This window comes from Pipra filicauda, unplaced genomic scaffold, assembly GCF_003945595.2.
Source record: "Pipra filicauda isolate LSUMZ 115617 unplaced genomic scaffold, ASM394559v2 scaffold95_size2449627_pilon, whole genome shotgun sequence".
Lineage (NCBI taxonomy): Eukaryota > Metazoa > Chordata > Aves > Passeriformes > Pipridae > Pipra > Pipra filicauda.
Genome location: NW_024105153.1, coordinates 588855 through 607353, shown reverse-complemented (window position 1 = coordinate 607353; position 18499 = coordinate 588855). Strand labels below are relative to the sequence as shown.

The 18499-nt window shown below is 37.0% G+C and overlaps 1 protein-coding gene across 3 annotated transcripts in view; it reads right to left on the bottom strand.

Annotated features, from left to right (window-relative positions):
* Nucleotides 1–18499, bottom strand: part of TNRC6B (trinucleotide repeat containing adaptor 6B) — a 72349-nt gene that overhangs the window by 42508 nt on the left and 11342 nt on the right. For all 3 annotated transcript variants that reach the window (XM_039391404.1, XM_039391406.1, XM_039391405.1), the window contains exon 2: nucleotides 623–710. In XM_039391404.1, coding sequence (XP_039247338.1) covers nucleotides 623–710 — 88 coding nt within the window. The remainder of the gene's footprint in view (nucleotides 1–622; nucleotides 711–18499) is intronic.

Genomic DNA, 18499 nt, shown 5'->3' with positions numbered 1-18499 from the left:
AGCCATTCATATGTCAACTCCTAGAACAATCTACTAGATTTTCTGCAAAATCGAGACCTTCTAATATACCAAGTTTCAAACCCATTTTCTGAGCAAAACCAATTTTTGGTGACTTATCAATTCTTTGTGACTCAGACTTGAACTGAGACGCTTCAGCAAAAGTGCTACAGAAAACGTAAAATGTAAGCAACACTTGGCAAAAAATAAAGGGAACCTCCTTCATGTAAACTTCCTTAAGCACTTAAAAAAGACAAAAAAAAAAAAAAAAAAAGGATCTTCTTGCTCTAGAAAATAGTCAGTTTTACTGCAAGAATTGAAAAGGCTCAGCAATGTTTCCATCTCCAAACACCTCAAACCATCAGGAGTGGCACAGAGAGATCAAAAGAGCCCATATTAAGTAACTTAAATAGTTTATATGAAAAAACTTCTTTTACTTCAATAAACACCCTAAGGAGAAGAAATGTCCAAGTTAAACGCTTTAGTTTCAGAAAAATGATACAAAAATACTCTTTTAAGAAGCATCACTCTAATCTAAGCTCTAATACAAACAATTTAGCATCTTTATACCACCAATACTATTTACGTTTTACCTGGACAGAAGAATTCAAATATCAAAACATACCTTCTGAGCAGAGTCCTTCTTTTTCTTATCCTCTTTCTTCCTTTTCTTGTCTTCCATTAACTGTTCTTCCCTTTCTTGCTCCTTCTCTCTGCCAAAACATGAAAAACAATGAAATGAGCACAATCAAGCTGTGTAAGAGCCACAAGTACTGTATACCTCTCCCCCCCAAGAAAGGCAGTCAAGCAGCTAGATTACTCTTATCATACTCATTTCCATTTGAGGGTTTCAGTCTAATTGTGATAAGAAAAGCACCTTCAAGCTCAGCATGGCCGAAATCACACCACATGTTGCACAAAGGAAAATTCCTTTATTCAGATCAGGTCTCTTAGGGTAGTTCCCTATATAAATTAACTACATGCCTGAGAGTAGAAAATATATTCAAGACGTTTTGGCCAAAGTACCCTTATAATTGGGTTGTGCTATTATTTAACAAAGACTCTCATGAATCTTTTCATATGGTAAAAAAAAAAAGTTGTAATTTAGTATAAGATGGTTTGGTCTGATACATTTATCTTCACAAGGGGAAGAGATTATTCTATTGCCTGTAGCTATGTCACTTGTAAGAGACTTTAAGTGTCACATCAAATCAAACCCATCATTTATTATACAAATCTCTAATTTAATTTCTAGGCTATTGTACCCACCCACTGAATTTTTGTGATGAAACTTGTAATATAAATTAACTTTCTGGGGACTCTATTTTTTTACACAAGAACATTCTTTCAAGAAAGTAAAAAAAATACATAGTTGCTATTGTTGTCAAGCTATCATCTTGTTGCTATGTTCTGTATCAAATATGAAAGTACCATGAAATAGTTGATGTACTGCATACATGCTATTGGCTGAGCTGTTTCTATGGTGAATCACATTTTTGTTAACCAATTCTCTTCACCTCCTTAAAAATAAATTTAAGGCCAAGTTTCCAGCTCACTTGGAGTAATTTCCTTTTACAGGGACAGAGTAAAACAAAGACAATTAATGTAAAAAGATGAGCTGACAGATAAGGGACAGGATCAGAGACTCTACAAATGGGAAACAACTAACAAGTATAACCCATAATCTTTCGGAAGAAAATTTTATAGAAAACAGAACAGCATTACAAACAACACCGCAGTTTATAGTAGTACTGAACTATTTCTTATATTTATGCATAAATCAAAGCTCTTTTCGGACCACAGTTTAAAAAGTTTAGACTTGAGTTGACTTTGCTGTTATATCACTCAGACTTTTCCTTCCATTACATTTATATGGTACAGGTAATACTTTTGCTTTCATTTTCTCTAGATACTGCCAAGTCAGTGTACAAAGTGACATTTACACAACTAATTGATTCCTACAAAAATATTTTGAGATGCTATGTATTAATAGTTTCCTGATTGAGGACTTCAAAGAATTCTCTTAATGACAAAAGGTTCTATGGAGAATAACAGAAAAGTCTTCCTTGTTTCCTAAAGTCAGGCTTTCTCTCTTCACGCATCGATAAAATTGATAAGGGCAAGATGAGTCCTTCGTAACAACATCCCAAGGTTACCACCAAATGCAACTACTACACAATGGCAAGTTCAGTCTGCATTTAACAAAGTTCGAGGCAAATGTTCCACATCATATGGAACAGTGCTTTATGCACTCTATCTGGTACTGCTTAAGCCAATTTGTCCTTGCTTTTTCTGTTCCCAGTAAAATGTCAAAGCATACTTCCCAGTACTGAACTCTAACAAGAAAAAGCCTTGCAGGTTTTTCAGTGAAGGACTGGGGAGCTTAGTGTACTCTGCACTGTCCGTCATAGCAGAGAGACAGAATTTTTTGTTTTCTTTGAGTCACAGATTGTAAGCCACACAAAAAAGCTCTCTTGTGACACCTTCGTCTTTCAAAGTTACTATAACCTCAAATTACTCTTACTACTACTGCAGTATTGAGCTACCTTTTGGGTTGCAGTGTCAGCTACAAATACACTATTTCCAAAAAACTTCCTTGCAGCAGGCAAAAGTTTAGAGAGCTGTCTTAAAAGAGCTGCTGAAAAATGGTAGGATCAAAATACAAAATGACTTCCAGTAACTGCTTGGCACACACACAGCCTTCTACTTAAAAGAACTTTCCTTAGTTTTGTGATCAGAAAAGCAGGAATGGAGAAGAATGAGAAAAAAAAATGTCAGAGCTGAACCTATGGCTTACAATGACATGCAGTACTAAAAGGAGTCAAGGATGAAAGATCCATAGCCTGGAAGTAATCACCTAATTATGGTCTGCCTTTGTGGTAAATTTAGGACATGGACATTGCTACTGTTGCTGCCTTGTTTTCCAATCTATATGGACTAAGGCTGCTAAGAAGCCCTTTGTTTTGCATGACAACCTCCCCTTCTGCTCTTTTAGTAGAGATGCACATTTAATATTCCATTGGGCACATCACCAACAACCACAATATAGCAGCAACCAATACTTAGTCTACTTTATTTACCAAAACTGTATTTAGGCTTCAATTCATGTAAGTTCTACTGAGGTGGAAGGGATCTGTCCGAACACTTGGGCTACATCACACGCACAAGATCATAAAGTTCCTGACAAAGTGCTGAGTGAAACCTCACAAACACATAGGAAGTATGAAGCTGCACTCCCCAAATGACAGAGCAAGAATGGATGCTACAGACATGTTAACAAAGTACCACTGAATGAGGGGAGTAAGTAGTTTATTGCTAGTTTCGAGTCACTCGCCATCTTCCCGATTCCGCCCTTTCACGCATTTCACTACTATTTGTTTTATGATCAATTATTTTCCTTTTCAGTTGTATGCAAGAAGCAAGTTTAACTTGCAGCTGCCTATTAACCATCCCTCATCAGCCAAGGGATAATTCTTCCTGGCCTGGTCAAGAAAACTGGGAGATCCATCGTGTACATTCCAGCAGCCAGCTGCTTACACTGACAAGATGAACAAGGGCAGAAAACCCATCAACTCCAAGCAGAGTGAATTTAGAGTAATACAATGGGGTGTGGTTCCGGTTTTTGTTACCAGCACACAGTAATGGGAACACAGACACACCACAACCCTGAAGAGGAAGTTTGCTAAACAGCAATCAGCAGCCAGCTTTTTACTTTAGCTTTCTTCAAGAAAGCATGTGTTGGTCTTAAAAATATGACCTAATTACACTATATTTCCCATAAATCTTAGAATCAACATTATGGAAAAGTATTTAAGAAGTGTATTACAAATTTTAATTCCAAGCGCTGTTAAGTTGTATTTCAAAATGTTATTTTATTCATTAAAAAACCCAAACCCAAACAAACCCAGTAGCTATGATGCATTACACTCAATACCTTCTTTAAGTTCTTACAACAACCTCTTCTGGCTAAGTCAAAAGAAATCAGTTCGGAGAAAGGAAGTTTTTTCAGTTCGTTAACTAGAGACAAAACACTTGTGAAGTCCATGTTATCAAAGCATCCATTTCAGGAAAAGAAAAGAAAAAAAGAAGAAAAAACAGACATTCAAGAAACGTGCCCACCTCCAAAACAATTTACCAGTTTTGGAAATTGTTAATTTCCTGTAAAATTCTAATATTCATTTTTCAAAAAAATTCCATTTTAAAAAGAGTTGTTCTGGCAACATTATGGGCTCGAGGCACAGGGAAAGGACAGAAATTCCTAGAAACTTAAGCGTGGCACTTTAGTGCATGCAACTTCCATTTCCTTCCTCAGGTCTACAGGACAACAGTGTGAGAGTTTGAAAGTTCCTCGTAAAGGTGTGGACTAGATACCAGTACCCTGAGTCATCTTCCTTCCTCTTGACCTCATGCTTCACTTAATTTCACTACAGTAAACTTGGTTTAGCTATACTACGACACAGCACAGGAGAGACAGTAAATTTCTGTAGGTGTACTCTTTTCTCCACAGCATAATAAGCATAGAGTGACTTATAAATCTGCTTCCAAATTGTGAGTCAAGTTCTGCATCTTCGTTCAGAACACACGGGATTCTGAAACTACGCTTGTAATATCAGCAGCACTTCTAAAAAACAAGCTTTTATCTATACAGCTACAAGGTCATGTTAACAACTGTTATATCCTTCCTAAAGGCTTTAGCCATAACTAGCCAGAGCTAAAGGCCACCACCATGTGGAGAGAATGACACTTGAGCTATTCACTAACTTTTTCTTACAGACAGGCCTCTAGTGATCCAAAATACCAGACTAATCTTTCATAAATAGATGCAAAGACTCAAAACTTGAAGGACTAAACCAGAAATTTAATCTACAGTAAGGTATCCAACTTTGGCCAAGATCTGAGGTAAGAACCATTTCCGGTGAACTACAGGCACCTAGGTTCTTAGCATTTCTGAAACTTCCCTCAGTATTTCGATAAATTATACAGCCTGGATATCAGCAGAATTTAGCATCACACATTAGTGTGTTGGATGTGTTGCAAAACACCTTTATAACAAGCTTAAGGCCAGATGCAACTTGCAAGACAGAAGCTCCTCTCAATCGATATAAGGACAAAAATTCTTCCAGAAAAAAGTAAAATGTCTTCAACAGCGCTATTTCATGGACAGCTTGCTGCTGCCACTGATAAGTATTTTTTCTTTTGTTCCACTTAATTTCTCTTCATCAGGCTCTGTCCCTGACCTTCTCTTGGCTTGAGCCTTCTCTGGAACTCAGCTGATCATATGGGAAGCAAATTCAACACACAAACACTCACCTGGACCATACCACTCCTATACTCAACACTGTTTTGTAAATGGAATTGGCCTAGAGTATTATCAGTTAATCACCACAAGTAGCGTGCACGAGCATCGAGGAATCTTCTCCTTTCCAAGTAAGGTGCTAGACTGGTTGCAATTGAATGAACTGCATCTTACTACATTGCAACACCTCTCACAGAGCACCCAGGTCAAACTGTCCAATACAAGGGTCTACTAACAGACTTCTATGATGTTCTCATATATTAAGGAGAATGTTTCCTCTGGGTTGGATTTAGTCCTTTATCCCATACTCCTCATATGTTACCTGAGCATTGTTACCTGCACCTGAGCAACTCTCCTAACCGTAACACAGGCTTTATTGGTGCAACCCTTCAGCATAAGAGTATTCATATATAAATGCATTAAAAAGCATGAGCTGATTAGAACTAAGGGCCATGAGCAATGAAGAAAAGGTATACTACAACTCCCAAACGAGTTCTCTGAGGCACAAGCCCCTCTTGCTGCAGCAACAAACACTGGCAGTCTGCAGCTTGAAATGCTCCAGATGGATGAAAGCTTTTAAATCGTATCTGGAAGCTGGATGTCAGAGACTAAAAATGAAGCAAAATTAAATGCACTGCTACTGGAGCATAGAAATCCTTACCATTTTACTTCACTTTCATTTAACATATCCCACTTAGCAGACATGCTCCATTATTTGAACAGCATGAGAAGAGTACAGCATGTCCAAACACGCAAGAGTGCTCCAGCACATTTAAAGAGAACATCAAACAGAAGCAAGACATAACACAGCATTGAATAAATCCCAGGGCTGATAGACCCTAAATTCCTAAAGGTAAAATTACTTCCACTAGACTAAATCACGTAAAGAGTTATGATCCTGCTGATCAAAAGAGTCAAAATGAGATGAATTCATTTTATAAAAAAATGTCAAAATGCTCAACATCACAGCCACCTTTCTTGTTAAACAATGCTTGCATGCATAGACTAGACAGCCATAAGCCCTACAAAACCTGGTTACAGAGGAGATAGCCATTTAGAAAGTCAGTCTTTAGGCTGAATGTAAAAAAACCAGAAAATGAAATTACTTTAGGCCAAATGACTTCTGATGTTTGTAAGGAAAAACAAGTGATATTGATGTAAGGGATAAACTATGCCGTTAAAAATCGACCACTTAGTAAATGGATGATTGTCCCACGCTTTCTGAATGTAAGTGAAATCAAGGTATCAGAACTCAGTCCTTCAGTAGAGTATGAAATTAAGACTTCCATATTTTCAACACACGTGGAAACGTAAGACCAAAGTGTGTCATATCTCTCTCTCCCAAGGCAAGCTGTGGATTTTATACACCACAATATATACTCACCACCTATTAAATAAAAAGACTTCAGAAAGCGTGTTTGTAGAAGTGCTCTGTAAAGCAGCATTTTCAAAAGACAAAAGATTACTCCAAAGAGTTAGAGTAAGCTGCTTTTTCTTCTCTTTGGCTGAAAACCAGAACAGCGTCACAGCAAGAATTTGCGTACTTTAAATAGCATATCTGGCACAACCGATAGGGCTTTATCGCAGCAAAACATCAGTCATTTGATGCTGCTGTAGAAAACAACCAACTTAAAAACATTAGCAAACCGGCTTTGCTAAAAGTACACTTTTCCAAAGGAATATTCCTTATAGACTGTTACTACAGTTGTTAACAGAGTAGGATCAATTCTTCGTGGGGTATTTTATGTATATATATACACACACGTGTGTGTGTGTGTGTGTGTGTGTACAATGGATTACATAATGGAAAGAAAACAACTCTGACCATAAAGGGCTGCTTACTTTAAAGAACTGCATGGTATAAGCTACACAATACAACAACAAATGCTCATAAAGGAGGTTCGCTCTCAGCTCTTCAGCAACTGAAGGGGAGAAAGGGTCAACTGACGGGGAAAATGTCAACTTCAATTTTAAGAGTCTCCTGACAAGAAGAAATCCTTGGAATGTGTTAAAAAGATGGAATTGAAATGTTTTTAATATTCCATATTTCTTGCTTGCACTCCTTTACATTATTACTCTTTCCAGCTGTATCATTTATATACTTTAAAAACTGACTTCCAGATACAATCTGAAGTTCCTAAATGTTAGCCATTTGGTAAGAAGGAAAGTTTTAAGAATATGGAGAGCTATAGCCAAAGTCCTAGAATGTTAAGAACTGAGCAAGTTTTTTCCTCTACTTGTCTTCAAACACTTCAGAGCTTTTCCAGATCAGTAATTATTATTTCATAGCATGCACACTCATGCATACTAAAGACACAGATAAAGTGTGTTTAGACAACTGTGAAATGCGGTAAAAGTAGCCCAAGAATGGCAATACATTAGGTTAGAAATCTGCCTGTAATTAAGATGTCCAGTAATGTATCATATCAGAACATTCCTTCAGCAAGACACAGTTCTATTCAGGACTTCAAGGTTTTACGTGATTATCAAAAAGCCTTCCTTTCCTCTAAAAACTACTGCACATGTAGGAAGCTCCACTATCTAAAACTGTTTACCAAGGAAAGTATCTTTGCCATCCTGAAAGCCACAAAAAATATGTACAGAAATGAATGCATAACAAAAAACATGGACCACTAAAAGGATAACACCTACTACAATAAAAATCAACCAAGAACCTGTCTCTCTTACAGGTACAAGTCAGTTTTTTTGACAGGGGAAGAGCTAGCTGGCAGTCCTCAAGAAGTACAATGGAGATCTCTGTTCCACTACAAATGATCTATCCTGGTCATATGTACTCTCCAAAACCCTAATTCTCACTAACATCGTAATTTTAGCAGATGACAGACAACCTGGCAAAATATTTCTGTCTTCCATTAAGTGAAGTCCTTTCATTTCTGCACTTATTGTGCGTGTGTATGTGAGAAATCAAAGCTCTGGAGAGATGACCACTCTGAGAGAGCTGCAGCTGAACTTTCCTTTGCATATGAGACACTTTTTCACTACACCATTCAAAAAGAACATTTTACCTACCTCACTGTGCATACAGAAACATTAGGCAGCTGAAGACAGCAGTTAATATTACCCCCATAGCTGCCTACTTCTAAGGCTGAACAAATCCAATTCCCTCAGCCTCTCCTTGGGCAAGATGTGCTCCAGAACACTAATCATCTTAGTGGCCATTTAATATGTCAGTGTCTTTCCTGTATGAGAGCCAAAACTGGATACACTATGTTAAAAATGGACTTTGAAGTGTTGAATCCCTTCTCTTGACCCACTGGCTATAGCCTTGCTAATACAGCACATTATTGGTTGGTTTCTTAACAGCAACGACACTCTACTGACTCACATTCTACTTTTTCTTTCTCAGACCTTCAGGTGGTTTTTTTTCTGCAGAGCCAATTTCTAATCAGTGGATGCCTAACCTACGCTATAGCACGGGGTTATTTTGACACAGGTGGAGTACTTTTCATTTATAATTGTTGAATTTCAAGAGATTTCTGTCAGACCATTTTCTCCAAACTACCGTGTTCGCCCTGATCAGCAAACGTCCTGAGGGTACGTCCTATCCCAACTGAGCAGGTCACTAATACAGATGTTGAACATCATCAGCCCAGCACTGACTCCCATAGGGCACCACACTGCCCAGCTAACAGTGGACTTTGCACTGCTGACAAACCAGCTCTGTACCACTGACTGGCAATGCAGCTCTGGGATACTTTTTCCAAAAAAATGTATTACTTTAGAGTAGAACCAACAAATATTTCCGTACATAGTGGTCCAGCAAGCAGGAAACTAATTACAGGTATGCCCTCTGCAGAAGAACTGCAACAGGAGCCTCTAAGTGAGCTCCCCTCCCCTTGAGGTGTGAATCAGTACACCGCTGCATTTTGCAGCCCAGATCAATGCCACACGTCAAGCTCAAACCTCTACTGGCAGCTCTGCCAATGCTTCGCCGCAGCTTTGAACAGGTTACAAACTGTGACACAAGTGAAGCTGGTGAGTATTACTGCCACCTTAATAATGCATTCTTGTAGGTATATATGAGAAGTGCTATTCAAAAATATTTACTATTAATCTTCTGACTGCAGTTAAAAAGCAAAGGCTAACTCCTGACTATGGTGCAAACTCAAAATTAACAAAAGCAGCTCTGTATTTTCTTAGATTACAAAATTCTGTCTTAAATGCCAAGAATAGAATTATTTTTTAACACTAAAAAAAGTCCCAAGAAACTAATCTATTTGCTATGGTAACTATGCCACAGTACACACACAATTATGATACTTGTTTTAGTGTCAGAATGCGACATTTCAGGAAGAATAGTGAAAAAGTATAATACGGTTTCATCAAATGAAACATCTTCTGCCAGAGTATCATTTGTGGCACCAGCACAGGTCATACAGACAGTGCTGTCTGTACAAGAAACTGGATTATACAAAAACTGTGACAACAGAAGTAGTTAAATTTAAAATAAAGTTTAACATTTTGTGGATTATGACTGCCATTTTTATGTATTTGTGCTTCTCAGTCATAAAAAATCCCCAGACCTAAAGGCCATCCTGATAAAGATTCAAATTATCTACAGATACTGGACAGAATTTTAGGGGAAGCTGAAAATAAAGCACCACATAACAGTGTTATTTGCTGTAGTTCTTAAACATACCATAAAATATTGGAGGTCTTCTTAACTTTCACAATATGGCACTTTGGAAGGGATCAAGAAAAAAACTGAACTATAAATGAAGCTATTTACTGAAAGTTAAATTATAGCGTGGGGAAAACAAAACAAACCAAACAACAAAACAAACCAATAAACCAAGCCCATACAGAATCATGCTCCTTACAGGCAGCTTCTACTGAATGATGAAGTACTTGAATTCTATTTGCCTGGGGATATTATATGGATACCATCATAGATTCATAGTGGTATAATTTATATTTCATTTTAGGAGGGAACTAATTGTTTACTTTTACCTAGTTTTCAAAGAAACACTCTAAATTTATATGCTGTAAAAACCAAAACACTTTACACAAGTTAACAGCCTAACAAGCATATTACATACCTCCAGCTCTGTGTAATATTGTAAAATTTTCCACATACAGTGCTTCAGGGCACTGTAGTAATGAAAATAACATTTATCAAGCTTTAAGTCATTATTTTAATTATACTAAATCAAACTACTAAAGGAAGAATGTATTTAATTTTATCAGTGGGAAGTTAAGAACAAGGTTTTCCACACAAAGTTATTATTCATTGGTTGTAGGTCAAGGTGAAAGAACCAGCAAGTTAAGGTTGTTTTTTTAAATGTATTAGAAGTTCAAACAACTCTGTACAGCTGGCTCAGATTTTCTTGGCAAAGGTATTTAAGGTTTGTATTTTCCACTCCAGTTATTACCTGAGGCAGTGTTTATTTTTAACATGTAAGAAAATTCATTCAGTTACTTCCTGCAAATATTCAGTTTCAAGACTGTCACGATCCATATCAGAAAGTCTAAGTTAAGGGCAGAAGGAAAAGCAACTAACATATTTTGCAGGTCTGGGAAATGCTGTATCAATCTTGTCAAATTACGGTATCTTCAAACAAATCTACCTCTATAGGTTCTGTACACTCAGCTGGAGTTGGGCAGGTAAATTCTTGATGTTCCATTACTGCTAAGCATGCTCCATTAAATTAAGGCTTATAACTAGGGTTATAGGAAGAATGGGGTTTTTTTAGAATTGCCGTTCTTGGAGACAAAAACCATTGCTTATCTTCAGTAGGGACACATTATTCTTCTTCATCCTTATGCCAGCTGAGCTGAGAGCTGAAGCAGGACTGAAGGCAAATAAAAAGCCCCCAGGAACAAGCTGTACAACCAGGCTATAATAAAGCAGGACAAATATCTGGGTGCTTTCAATTTGAATCCACCTTACTGCACATGCACAAGCCTGCACTTATACTCAACTATGCCTCACAATTCACTGGACAAGTTTTTTACCTCCCTAAAGTACTTTAAATAGCAGTTTTGAAGCCCCTTGTTCTAAACCATACTTCCGTGTGAGTAAAACGCAGATGTAGCATCTTGTATGAAGCAAAAAACTGAAACCCTGTATTTACATACATGAAGGATGGCAAATAGCTCCATTTAATGTTCCTGTGCTTTATATAATTAGACAAATGGCTAGCTGGCTAAGTTTAAACAGATGTATACTTTTGAAAAGGTCCTCAGTATCTTGCAATTTTAATGACAGTATATAATCATAACCTTCCTCTGTCAGTTGAAAGGAAAACCACACAAAGGACTGATACTTATATTGCTATGCAATAACCAAATACAAGCTGCTACAAGAGCTGATTATCGATCTTAGCAATCGCAAACCTCAAATACAGTCTGAAGAAAGAACTTTTTTACCAGCTAAATACCATGGATTAGTGAGTTCTTAGAATGCAATAAAGTTTATATGTAGACCCTTCACAGTGAAATTGCAGTTAAGTACACTGTATACTGAACCTACTTGAGAGAGATCTTTAACAGGCACAGTTCAATCTGGTCTATGACTAGGTAACACATGCTCAGGTTCTGGTGTTGGCTCTGAAATGCAACTGTTACATCCACTGCCTTCTCACCCTCTGCCACCTCTAATGATCTATTTCCTTAAGAAATACTTGCTAAGCTTAGCAGCTCAGTAAAGTTGTGTACTTTTTTTTTAATTCTCCCCCCACCCTGAATTGACTTGGGGGAGGGAAGGATGACATTTAATAACACATGCTGCACAACACAGCTTTCCCAGGATATGTTACAAAACAAGAGACTGCATGACCCGCTCAAGGTTACAGAATGACTCCATTGCTCACTCTGCATTAAAAACTGGTATCCTCCTGACTCCTCCTGTATTTTCACTAATAAAATAATACCACTACTGAGTACTTGCAGAGCTCCTTTCATCACAGGATGTCAAAGGCCTTTATAAATATTAATTAAGCATTGCAACAACACTAAGAAGTATGTAAAACTTAATTCTGCACATGAGTAAACCCAAGCAAAGAATAAATAACCTATGTTCAAAGCCACAGGACAAGCCAACAGTATAGAGAGAAATGGCTCTGGCCATTAAGGAGCACTCCACTACAAACAAGGACATAATTAATACTCCAAATGTGATGTGAAGAGCCCTTGATCACCAATACATTACTATAAAGCCTTGGTCATGTGCAATCCTGCAGAGACCACACTAAATTTCAGGCAGCATTCTCATGAAGACCCTTAAGTTTGTCTTCCTCCAAACACGGGAAACAGTCCTCATGAGATACTTCTAAAATTCTGTGTTTCTTATTTGGTAACTTTCCTTAGCAAAGAGAGGTATGAATATGATATTCTTTGGTACTTTTACAAAATTAACAAGTAATATTGAGCTGAGACACTATTCAAATATGAATTCAGACCTCGCAAGTGAAAGTAAGCTAGGTCTTAACAATCAATCATGTATTCCATAATTAAGGAAACAAAGTACCAACTTCTTTTAAGAACTCAATATCCATTCTCAAAAGAAACAACCACAAGTCCAAAATTAATGTTTTTCACAAACTATATTGTAGTCATTTCTTAATTGAGTACTTCAGTGATCTTACAACTTGAGATAACACCTCCACACTTGACTTGCTACAAACATTACTCTTTTACAATTGTTTCCTCTTTCCAATGATTGTAACTATCACCAGTCTGTAACACTGATAGTTTTAGTGTGAAAGCCAACCATGCTAAAACATAGTGAAGTTAATTTGCTTCTATGTGCTGCTACATTTGCAGAGTTTAACGACAGGAGTGAGACTAATTTTTATATTTCTTAAAATTGCTATTAACCTGCTGAAAAGACCCCAAAGGTGACCAGCTCTGAACTCCTGCAAAAATTCCCTTTTAAAATACAGTCTGAGAATCTGACATTAATGACTGCAAAAAATACTTTTGCTTTGGAGAAAGACTACTGCTTTCTATAAAAGACAAAACAAATCAAGTTGCACTAAAAACATTTGTAGATTCACTTTACAGCGAAACCTGTGTTAGAAAAGGGAACTTTGTTATTGCAATGTTAACAAAGAAATTAAATGAAAGATTGTGTAATTCATATTTCAACCCAACACCCGCTCAGGTTTTTCATGAGTTATTTTTTAAAACTTTCTTAACAGTTCAAGGACCAATTTTACTTCTCACCAAAATAACAAGGCTGATAACTAGTTAACTGAATGAAAAACAGGTTTTTGTTTTGTCTTTTTCATTACAAAGTATGTTTTTCTTCTGACTATGGAATAAATGCCTGGACATCGTGGTTTGGATTTTTTTCACCCTTTCGAATGGACATAATCTGCCAGCACAAACTTACTCTCTGGGCAATGAAGGTGCGTATCACCATTAGAATTTTATCTCAAGTTCTCTTTAAGAGTGCAAAACCAGAGAACAATTAAATATTATATTTGGTACATGGCTTTCATCACAGGAAGCAATTTTTCTTCCTTCTTACATAGGACAACAGCTAGTTACATAGCTTATGTTATCATTAAGCATTATGCCTTCAACAGAGGACTGATGAGATTTAACAGCCAGGCTTTAATAAATGGTATTCCACCCCCAGTAATTTTTTGGAAATCAACAGATAGAAGTTGCTGAGTATTCCTGGATGGAACTAGTCACTCAACCTTCAACAAAAGTCTTGAAGATCCTGATCAACTCATTGCCACTCAAAGGTAGGACCAAGTTCAAGATCAAATACTGCTGAGATGAGTCCAAACGTATTTGGAACCAAAGAGGGAGCAACCTTTCAGTCTGCAGCCACAGAAGATTTACATTAACAACGTGCCCTCCAGACACACAGACCTAACACACACCTAACCATCAGGCACGTAACTCTCCAGGTCGGGAAAAGCACAGATACGTGATCTTAGCCAGTACTCAGAAGAGGTTCTTTATATTCACAGAGCTGCTGATCCCCAGCTTTTATCCAGTATTATGTATAATGGATATCCCATGCAAAACATCTAACTGTATTGCAGCATAGAGTCATACTTTTTTGAGACGCTCTGTAAGTCATGGAGGGTTACACATGTTATACAAAGAAAGGAGTTACAATTACACTGTTTCAGACCATGGTTCTACTTAAGGTCAGCAAGTTCCACTGTAGAGGGCAATAAAGTCAGGACTCACTATACCAGTAGTAAAGAGATACAGTATTTACTGTATCACTAAACCATCTTATTTTATAAAGCTACTATTCAGTATTTGTTGTCTGTAGGTAATTGCAGGTGATAAAAAAACTAAGACCTGGTGAAACAGCTATGCTAAATTTTAAACCAGGTGTTTCACAACAACGACAACAAAAAAGCTTACATACATTACCACTCCAAGTGTGTAATTAAAACACTGTTCTGTCACACATCAACTCTGGCCTGCATTTCAAAAATTTCTTTACAATGTGCAAATATAAACTTCCTCCCTCCCTACTTTATTATGAAGATTTAAAAACTGATAGAAGTTACCTTGACAAATTAAATCACAAACTGTGTCCTTCAAATGGCTTCTAGAATCAGAAGCACACATTCATACCATGGAGTGATATTTTTAAGGTGTATACCTGACACCAAAGTGAGCACTTTGCTAACAGACCGTACTCTCTTGTTCTGAGGCTTGCACCTGCTGTTAAGGCAGACAGGCAGGGATCAGGCCTCATTTAATCCTCAATGAGGACGACAGACTGCAGACCCTGCTCAAGAAACTAGGTAAATCACAAGGGAATTAAAGTCCTCTCCTTGCTGCATTGCTGCAGACTTCCTCAAGGCCAAAACATGAGACTTTGTCCTAAAACGTGAGTGAATAAATGGAAGGTGTGGGGTTTACTATGGAATTTGATACACCCTCAATCCAAAAAGAAAACTGAACTCTATTCTAGGAACTTAGACCAAAATAAAGAGATATGCTAGACTTGATATTTACTCCTAAAGCAGTAAGACCTCGGGGGCACTGAAAAACAACTGTGTTTGACTCTTCTGAACCTTCAAATTGCTAAGCATGCAGATTCTTTGCAGAGCCTGGTCCATTTATTTGCCAGATACGAGCTTCTCACCCTTCTTACTGCACCCAGCTGGCTATCCTTTTCATTAGTCGTTTTTCGTTCAAAAATTATATAGATAAATTATTATTCAGAACAACACAACTCAATACTTCATGTCATGACTTGTGACTAATTAAAATGGAATCTGAAATTATTCACTGGCACACAGAATGAAAACTAGAAAAGTGTAAAGAAACAGGAAAAATGAAAACACCACCACAGCACAAGCGCAAGACATGACTTGTTTTGAACTCTAAGAAACTAAAAATCCTTCCTTATTAAGCCACTTAAGCAGCCAAAAAGTTCAAAGCCTCTCCAAACTTGCCTCCTCATATAATCACTTGAGTTTTGAGGACATAAACATGTGCTGATTTGATCTGACATTCTAAGAAAATGATTGCCTAAGATCTCATAAAAGTATAAATAACCAGATACCCTCACCAAGGCATGCAGCATCTACACACACCACTTGCACTCATTACCTAGAACCTTATTTTTGTCTATCTGCAACTGTGAATTCGTCATTCATGTGGAATGCTGATCACTGTTCTGAGTTAAAAGTATCATACCAAAGTTCTTTGTAATCTAGGGGTTTGCTATTTGCACAAGATATTGTAAAAAACAGTAGAAGAAAGACATAGATAATCAAAACGTAACAGTGAGTCAAAGTTGCATTGTTGTACGCTTTCCTAAATTTCAAAGACTTAAAATTGCTGCTGCATTTCTGAAGAACACTGGATTTGACATTAGCTGTGCATCCTTCTTTCCTCATGATGAACACATTCTGTAACAAAAATTCTAAAGGCAAATGTTAAATTTCTAAGCATATTACATCACATGTCTACATTTTATGATATGGCTGAATATGTATCAAGGAAAATGTCTTCTGTTTTAGTAATCTCGTAGGAAAATTTGTACAATATAATTCAGAAAAGCTAATAAACATCAGTTGCCACATTTAGCAAAGAAAAAACCCTATCCCTTTTCTCATGTATATAAGCACAACGTATTGGCATGTAACGCTTGTACAGAAATGTAGAAGTGCCTCACCATCTCATACCCTTTAATCGGTAATTTCTCCTCATGTTTTTGGTAAGCTATGTTTGGAAAGCTAAGACAGCTGTCAGTTCTTCATAGGAAGCATTATAGGAAGGATACTAGAAGTTCATTCAAGAGATTTGTAAGATCACATAAAACTGCAACTACCTACTAATAAACATATTTTTAAAAGGAGACCATTCTGAGGATAAATCAGGTTAACACCACGTTTAACACTAGAAATATTTACTGTTTATTCACACGGTTTTGCTAAAACTAACAACTGAACCAGAAAGTTACTGGAAACCATGGAACGAAATCATCACAAGTAGCAGCCGCTGCACTACAATAAAGTACCATCACCTTAAATTGCATCCCTTCCTGACATAAATGGGAAAACACAAGCCTTTGCTTAACACAGCAGTGCCACCTGATTTGTAATCTGTGCACATGACCTGAGACACTCCCATAGCGGTAACTTGGAAAAATGTGGAAATGTCTCTTTTTCATTCCAAAAGAATGAAAAGGGTAGAAAATTGCATTCTGCAGGCCATATAATACTTGCTTAACTGCCTATTTAAAATTAACTAGCCACAATACTTAGGAGGTAGAAACAAAAGAAGCTCTAGAAAACAGTCCATGAATAGGCAGAGCTGATTGCCACCTCTCATGGTCAATAAACTGATAAGAGATTTTTGATTCATCCATTTTTATAGTCCTGATAGTGTGCACTATTCCCTAGCTGCATTTTTAAAAAGTTAACTTTATTTCATGCCTTCTGGAAATAAAGCATAGATGAAACCACATAGTCTAGACGTAAAACTCTCATTAATTGTTAAGTAAACAATCATTTCCTTATTTCTTAAGCAAAGACATTAGAACATTTAAGTGAAACCTTCACTGTGTCCTCAGGCATTTGTCTAAACTAAGGACAATCTCCCACCAGGGAAAGAATTTCCTTTAACTGTGCTGCTATTCCTGTGAAATTGGTGTCTGCCCAATCTCAGCAGTCAAGTCACCTGAGAGCTTTTCCTATTTGCACTGAGTGCAGCAGACAAGATTTTTGAAATCTTGATTGAGGGTTATCATTCCTTGTCTCTTTCCAGGAATTGTAATTTACAGCTCAAGTGATGAATTTTACTTGCTGCTGATGTCATTCACAGATATAGTACCACATCAATTTCTAACTTCAATTCTATTTAAATATCTCTTGCTTTTGAATGCAGTAGCTTAAGATAACTTAAAAATTTTGAAAAATAGTAAATAATCAGGTTAAGAACTAAATATGTATCTCGCTTGGAAAATCTAGTGTCCACTCATACTCAAAGAAGCAAGATGAAAGCATTTTAAAATTAACTACACGTTACTACCAAAGAAGAAATTTCTCTTGTAAACTAAGTCAGCTCTAGAACGTCTATATTCCAGAAAGCTTGCATTCCTTTACCTCATGGAAATCAGCATCAGAAAGATGCTTTAACATACAAAAATTTGAAGATGACAGGAACTTGCAAACCACATACAACATGGTTATGGTCAGTCAGTCTTCCAGACACACACCACTTTCTTTTTCTGCTACAGAAGAGCAAAACAAACTGTAAAGCAAGACATAATCTAGAAAAGGATCCAAAATGAGGAAGCCACTGAACTGCCACCTAAGAGATTAAAAAAGAGCACCACCACAATGGTACATAGAAAAAATGTTGTCACAGGAGAAAAAGTGAGGTGGAAATCATATTGATATAAGTGAAATGTACCACCAAACGTGTTTCTAAAGTACCAAGATGAAAATGATTTGTCTTGTTAAATTCTCAATCCAAGTAGTGTTTGCTGCTTTTAGGTAACTTTTGCCTTGTTGCATTATGCAAGATTAACAGCTTGTTTTTAATCAAAACCACACATTTCTCATGTTCAGAGATGATGTCACGAGACACAAAAAAATGCATAAAACTTGCAGACTATAATCTTCAAAGAGTAATGGACATCTTTTACTTCTGAGTGGCTAAAAATACGCACTCTTTTCGAGCATCAGTCCTAACAGAAACAGCTAAATCAGAACCATTTGAAGTATTCAGCACATAGATCCATGTAAG